The sequence below is a fragment of the Dipteris shenzhenensis genome, chromosome 1 (genome assembly GCF_047967505.1).
Source record: "Dipteris shenzhenensis isolate YYH24624 ecotype China chromosome 1, Dip_SZ_1.0, whole genome shotgun sequence".
NCBI lineage: Eukaryota > Viridiplantae > Streptophyta > Polypodiopsida > Gleicheniales > Dipteridaceae > Dipteris > Dipteris shenzhenensis.
In genome coordinates this window covers 26675036-26682608 of record NC_141596.1, presented here as the reverse complement: position 1 = coordinate 26682608, position 7573 = coordinate 26675036, and the positions used below count along the sequence as shown (strand labels likewise).

At 44.8% G+C, this 7573-nt stretch overlaps 1 protein-coding gene across 1 annotated transcript; it reads right to left on the bottom strand.

The window, feature by feature from the left end:
* Positions 1–831: 831 nt before the first annotated feature.
* On the bottom strand, positions 832–2359 carry LOC147905625 (uncharacterized). The gene has a single exon (XM_087381022.1). It carries the CDS (start codon positions 1773–1775, stop codon positions 846–848), a length of 930 nt encoding a protein of 309 aa, XP_087237148.1. The 5' UTR covers positions 1776–2359; the 3' UTR covers positions 832–845.
* Between the last annotated feature and the right edge of the window lie 5214 nt (positions 2360–7573).

The window sequence follows — 7573 nt, the reverse complement described above, 5'->3', positions numbered from 1 at the left end:
CTAAACAGAGGTAAACCGTGTTAATTTTTTTGAAAAGAAATGAGCAGAAGTCTCCCTAGCCTCATTACCTTACGTTTAAAGATAAAAGAGTCAACTCGATATCAAAACCTTAGTATGAGCCGAGCTGTGGGTTAGTGGAGGCTACTAAGACCACGCTTGCAAGTGTTGTAACTAATGATCAACTAGGAGTTATCCATGCCGAAGGGCTTGGATAAGTCGTCAGGGTCTGGTTCAAGTCATGGGCGTCTACTTGGATGCAAAGCTATGATACATAAGAATACATTGTGTCTCGCAGAAATGGGCGTCCAACGTCCCTTCACGATAAGATTAAGACATGCTCCCCTTTCTACTGTCCGCCTTTGAAGAGTTCGGCCCCTTGCAAAGCTCCGTGCATTTGCCATCATCACAGCTCGCAAGCGTTTACATCCAAGCTGGTCATAAGCTCTTGGCTACACCTTCAATGCAACTCTGGCAGCAATAGAACATTGTGTTCTATAGGTGTGATACCCTCCCGTTTCTGTGGTTAGGGTAATGTTGTCGTTTAAATGTACGCTCCATGCAACGAGGTTGCATTCTGGTCCTCAATTGCGGTCTTACGTGAAGAGCGGAACGTAGGATTAGTGGGAAGGAAGCCTTGCCATTACTAACATTTTCATGGCTTCGTAGAGAGCTACTTGAAAGCTGATGTTAACAAGATACATACGTCCAAGGAAAACACAGGAAACTGTCTTGAACAACATTTTAGAGAATTGAAATAGATTAATTGCTGCGATTTATTAAATTGAATGAAATAACAGAGCTTTGGTTTCTTACTAGTTTAAATCCCGCAGAATACTTCGCACAGTTCAGGGCCTTTGGCCGAGTCTTAACTCCAAGTCTAACCCGTCCGGAACGTACTCGTTCTCGATGTCTTTTTTAGGATCCAGCCGAGCAACAAGCATGGTATCAGGATGTTTGAACAATACAGTCTGATACGGCTGAAAACCTCCAGTTAAAGCGGACTTTTTCCTGGAGCTCTCGCTCTTCAGGGGAAGCAGCGACGTCGTAACTTCGGCCTGCGGTGTGTTTTTGTCAGGGAATCCTGAATTTGAGCGCTGCTGAGAGACTACTATGCACCCATGGCCAGGAAGAGACATAGGTGAGAAATTTGATTCCGGGGACGTAGATTGGAAGGCTGAAAGAGGAGGTGCGGAGCCTGAGAGTGGCCAATGCGAACACGAAGATGTATCGGTCGGGGGAAAATCACTGGAGGAGAGGTGATGGGAAAACGGAAAAGATGTGGGTATAGGACAGACTAACGAGGGTGTGGAAATGACGGTTGAGCTTGGGGATAGCTGAAGAGAAGGGGAACCGAGGCCAGATTGTAAATCACCGGACACGGGATACATGATGCACATGCTTTGAGTGTAGTCCCCAGTCTGCGAATCATACGCTAGCGAAAGAGGAACATCTACGGTCGGGGGTGACTCTTCCGAAGGCGAGCATTGTCGGAGTCGAGCTCGCTCACGACGATGCACGTTCATGTGACCGCCTAGAGCTTGAGCAGACCTAAATTCGCGTCGACAAAAGTTGCAAGGGTAGGAACGAGGAGGCCAAGTCCCACCACTGAGGCTGCTGGAATCCTCAAGGAAAGCTCTGGCTTCCCAGGAGTCGTCTTCCGTTACTACAACGCCGGGCGCCTCTTGCACGGTCGTCCATGCCGGCCATGTGCGTGTAGAAGCTGTTGCTGGTTGCCGCTGCTCTTGTCTCGGAGGGATGGCAACGTTGGCGGCCATTGACCTGAATCCGGTCCAATTCAATAGTTCCAGCAGACAAATCTGTGGCAATTGTTAGACGTCTGTTCGAGTCCGTGACAAAAAAGGTCCTCGATCTCTCACCAGATCACCGATAATCGATCGCACGGACGGAGTGCCGAACACGGTCTTTACAACAACAAATGACAGTCGTATTGTGACCAAACATTCAATGCAGCTGCAGTGGAGTCCTGGACGGCGTCTCTCGTAACTATGGTTCGCGTTTCACGTGTGGGGGAATGGATGTGTTATTGGCAGAGGTACGAGGATAACAATAATAGAAGAAGCTGCAGCAGGTGGGGGGAGAGGAAGCGAAGAGAGGGTGAGGGGGGAGGCGAGCTGGGTGGAAGGGGAGGAGGAGGAGCTGATGGGTGGAAGTGAGGTGGGGAGGAAGATTGAAACAGAGATGAAGGGGGGGAGATCAAGAGCTGAAGGGAGAGGACGAGGGGGGGAGGGAGGAAGGAAGGGATGGAGGGAGGGAGAGGAGAGGGAGGGAAGAGGAGGAGGAGCAGCAGTTGGAGGAGGAGGGAGTGCAGCAGCAGTTGGAGGGACGAGGGAGTGCAGCAGGGAAGACGATGGTGAAGGCGAGAGAGAGAGAGAGAGAGAGCGCAGAAAGAGTACCAACCAGCTTTCTTAGCTTACGTCGAATGCTTATATAATTAGGGACACTTTTTCTGGTTAAACTTCCACTGTCATTGTAAAACCCTGACGGCCGTGATACTTTGAGACTTCAGTCTTACACTGTTATACACACACAGAGCCGGCCTCGGCAGGCGATTGTTGCCAAGTACCTTGACGTTTGTATCGTCGCCATGCACTATCCCCTTCTTCCCATGCACAACCTTCACGCGTTCCATTCTGATCTCTCTCTCCTCCAGCTTTTCTTGTCCTTCCCCTTGTCTCCTCCTCGTCCTCCTCCTTCCTCCTGTCGTTCACGTATACCTCTGGTAGCTTCCCTCCCCACGATTATCTTAATTTAGATGCTCCTGTCCCTTCACGTACTTGTTTACCTGCTCATCGTTGTTTAGATCTCTCCGTTCCTTTTCTCCCCTCTTGTCCTGCTGTTATTAGTTATTATTATACCCGTTGTTTAACCTAATCCGTTCTTGCATCTCAAGCAAGAGTCGCGCACACATCCAGTTGCCCACACACATCCACGATCCAACCCCATCGCTGTGACAAAAAAGACTAATCAGCTCAAATTTGCTCAATTGTATGGTCGCTAGACCTATAACGCCTTTTACTGGCCTCGATGGGCTTAGATTCAATCTTACCCCCCGTGCTCCAGCCGGTTTGACAAAGAGAATGCGTCGAATCAAGTGGAGACGTGTTTTTCACTCTTTTTTTCCCCCTTACAGAGCCTCCCTTGAATTCTTCACGTGGGAAAAATAGACACAACTATCTCCAAGAGTCTAGGGCCTCGAATGTGTAGGGGATGAAAGAAAGCCATCATCAGACTATGAAAACGTAGTCGGTACCTCCAATCACCTAAACACAACGTCGCACGTACACGACTCCACGTAAGTAGTCATCACCCCTGCTGCTTCCTAGAGCACCGACCTTAGCGTGCTTATATTATAAGATAGGGTTCTCGCGATGTGCGGCTCGTAGCTGCGGGAGAGGCTTGTGCCCGCGACTTACGACTGAGTTACAAGCACGAAAAGTGTTCTCCGTCTCTCCCTTTCACGCAAGCGCAGCTAGTTCAATAACGTCATCGCATTCACTCGCGGCTCGCCATCAAACGGATCTCGATTGCTATGTTCCACCCGCAGTCCTTGCCCCCCGTCCTGTCAAGATTCCCAACCCTCAGAGCTCGCCGCGGGCCGTCGCGGAGGCGCCGATACTGCAGTCTGCGCCTGCTGTTAAACCAAGCCGTCGCTCGTGCACTCCATGCTCGGTCTGAATCAGCTCAGAGTGTCTCAAGGCTCACATGATGGGCATCTTGGCGTTTCTCAACCCTCGCATTTGAGACCAGCGGCGAGCCGGCTCGACAATCGATTCCGGTTATACCCTCGTGGGCCGCAGTCGAGTCAGAACTAAAGCAGTTAGCCGATATCACTGTTCCTGCTGAGATCTTTTCTGCAAGCTTGATCTGATAAATGCAAAAACGCTGTCGGGATTGTTTCTTCTCGTGACTACCACATATTGCACCGTATAACGTCGTCAGTGGGAAAATCCGAAGGGCATGCTAGATCAATATAGACCTTATTACTAGCATCGTTTTTTCTCGTGACCAGCTCAACACGTTAGTGACATAGAATAGAAAGCCCAGACAAGCCCCGTGCCGATACTTTCCAGGAAGCTAGAAAACAAGAACACCCATGAGTGCTGTGTAGGACGAACGAAAAGCTAAGGGACATGTCAGGTTGCAGGCCTCGCTCACTCCCAATTGTGGATGATTGTGGTCAAGACTCCAAATGTACTCGGAATCGTATGCGTTGGGGCTATCGCAAGTGCACTGGCAGCTCGCTGCCCGACCATGACCTACGCTTGCACCGTTTAGGTTTAGCAAGCAGATCGCACTGCGTTTGGCATCCTCGTATAATCAAAAGCCTCAAATACCATCCCTCTTCTAGGTGCGAAACATAGCGACCATTTCGACATGGAGGCCTGCTAAGATCGGAACTTGCAAGCTTAATCTCCAGCACGCGAGCCTAGTGATGTGGTCGATCATTCGCAATGCCTTTGCAGTGTCGAACGGAGCCAAGGCAAGTCCCGAGTTCAGAGTATATCCCAATTAAGATTCTTTCTTTCCAGAACCCAAGACCAGTACACGAATCCCAAGCATACCCTTAAAGGTACATCTTGTCAAAAGTGAAAACTGAAGCTCACGCTGTGGATTTTGTCAATCATTTAAAGCAACAAGCTCGGGATTCTTTTAAAAGAGACGCTATTAAAGTCGATTCATGAAAGTATAACGTCAATTCCCAACGATGCGATGGATAGCAAATCGGTGATGCAACGCATGAATAACACAATATATGGTCCCCAGCCTACGAATTCTAACATGAAATTTTTACCTTTTTGCACACCATTGGATTCCTAAGGAAATGCAAGGCGCATCCTCTAATACTGTTTTTCTCGAGGCGAATTCAACTAGAAAGACAAACAATAAGATGAAAGCTGATTAAGAAAAAAGAGCCCTTCAATGCCTTCATTAAATTTAAAACAACCATCCCAAAGCTTTAAAAGGGTAGTCTTGTAGAATATCTAAGAGACCCTTTGCAACCACATCATACTTTTCCTTCGGTCTCAAAAGTTCTTGAAAACTAAAAGGAAATCTAATGGTTGAATGGAGCCATGAAAGACGATCACCTAAAGGACCATAGGAATTTTTGAAGAATAGAACATGATATGTCATGAGTGAAAAGGACATATAAATCAAGCCCCAAGAGCTTTCCCTCTAGATAATGAATAATAGAGTTGACTTTGAGTCTACTTGCAAGAAAGGTCTAATATAAGATTTTTTTTTTGCAAATTCACTTAACCTTTCATGATGCACATCCATCCTTATGTCACTAGACCTTTCATGTATGGGCATTCATCCTTATGCTCTTATTAGTAGATTGTATTTTTCTATAAACACTATGCCTTCCAACTATGATGAGTCCATAGGATCATGCTCCATTAACCTTCTAATTTTCAAATAAACTAGGCAATGCCCTTGCAAAAGACTCTAAATCCACCATAGTTTTCAGAACATTGGCACCAAAATAAGCATATGGACAAAAACTAATACCTTTTACGAGTTGATGTTTCTATCCACAACTTGACCAGATAGACTAGAGGAAGGGAGTGCGAAATAGAAGTGAGAAACATAGTATTAAGATGCCTTACAAACTGTAACACTGTACAAGAGGAAAGGAAAAAGGCTAGGAATCTTTTTCATGTACACCTTGAGGGCTATGCAACTCAAAGACAATGGAGATGTAAGACAAAAGGGGAAGAAGTTGGAAAGTATGCCAAAAAAAAATAGAGAGAAATATATGTACTTAGATTACAAAGATGTCTGATGGAATAAAATCCTGGTAAAAGGTCAAGACTAGTTATACATGTGACGAGGGAGAAAGAGGAAGAAGGGAGAAGCAGGAATAGGCCACCAGTGGCGCATTAGGCAAAGGGATCACAGATACGTAGGCCAAGAAAGAATAGGATAATACAATCTAGAGGAGAGCATAAGCATAACAAGCCAAAACTAAGGAATTATTGCTTCATGAAGAAAATGATGCTATAGAGTTGTACCATGACACCCTACTTAACTGATTGCACCCCCACTCCTAACAAGTGATGCTAACATCTAGCCTTACTAACTAGGCCAGGCATGGACTTATAGAAGCATGTGTCAACTTGCATATGTACTCATGTTTATCGAAGATAGTGTCCTTATTCTATTTGCCAATGTAGTCAAGGCCACAAGCTTAAAATGTTGAGATTTTTTCTACTAAATTTTTACCATTACTAATGCATGAGGTACACTTTTTGTATCACCAAAGGGAATTAATTTTGAAAATTGACAAGTGTGTTATCATTAACATATGCACTTTTGGCATTATAGATAAGTCTATGTGGCATCATTTTAGTTACAAGACAGAGCTTCATATCCATCTTCCTAGTAAGAAAAAGATAGGTAGATATGTGGAGTGAAGTACCACTATCGCAAAGGACATGTCCTTAGAATTTGATTCTTAGTCTTACCCAAAAAAAAAGAAATAGATGCTACCCTTTGGATTGATTGCCAACTTCAAAGTCAAAAAGTAATAGCCAAAAGGCCTCACATTAAAGAATACACCCATATGGTTAGAGGAATCTAGGTTGTCAAACATCAATAGGGGCATGTAATTTCTTGAGTGCAGAGAGAATTATATTATGCCGGCAAGTGAAGGAAAAAGATTGTAATGATTGCGAATGCTTAAAGGTAACCACAATTGAAAATAGATCTAGTCAAGAATTAAGAAGGGCATAGTTGTCCAGCTTCTATACACAACAAGACAAAGCACCCATAGACGCGTGCACAGACGCGTTTACTGAACTAAATAAAAAACTTACGGGCGCGTCTATTTGCACGTCTAATTACGCATCTAAATATCAGACACACGCACTTATAGACACGCACTTAGATGCATAAATAGACGTGCTTATAAACGCATTTATAGACGCAAATATAGATGCAAGTCGAATAGACAGACGCATATATAAACACGTTTTTAAACGCACTGATAGACGTGCTTTAAAAAAAAAAAAAAATAGAATGCTGTGTATGTTGTGTATGCTATATAGTTACAAGAATCCCATATCCACATTGTGTAATTCGATTCCTACAGCCAACCGCATTTTAATTATAATTCCAAATAAAACATTATAACTCCGAAACGCAATAAAATTAAAAGCTCAAAACGTACTTGTATATACATATAGCACGAAGCTAAGCCATGTCATGTGGCTTCAAGTACAAAAAATAAGAGGAGTGTATATACAAGAGGCACAAAGCCAAGCCAATGGCTTTAAGTACAAAAAAGAGTAGCTAGCACTACTTGTACGACTAATCTATGTTCTCCAGGTCCTCGCTCCCTTCCACGCTCCCTTCTGCGCTCCCTTTTGCGCCTCCTTCCTCCTCTTCCTCATCATCTTGTGCATGGGCCTATAAACAAGGGACAACATATATCAATGTATGAAAAATCAAATCTTTACTTATAATTTTAATTACTTTCAAATACCTGGGGGGCCACTCCAGTAGCCCGGGTATACTGCTCCTCAGTAATCAACCCGTCATCATAGAAGTG

Bases quoted from the DNA above. Each gene is read 5' to 3' on its own strand.
- LOC147905625 (XM_087381022.1), bottom strand. From the start codon at position 1,775: ATGGCCGCCAACGTTGCCATCCCTCCGAGACAAGAGCAGCGGCAACCA.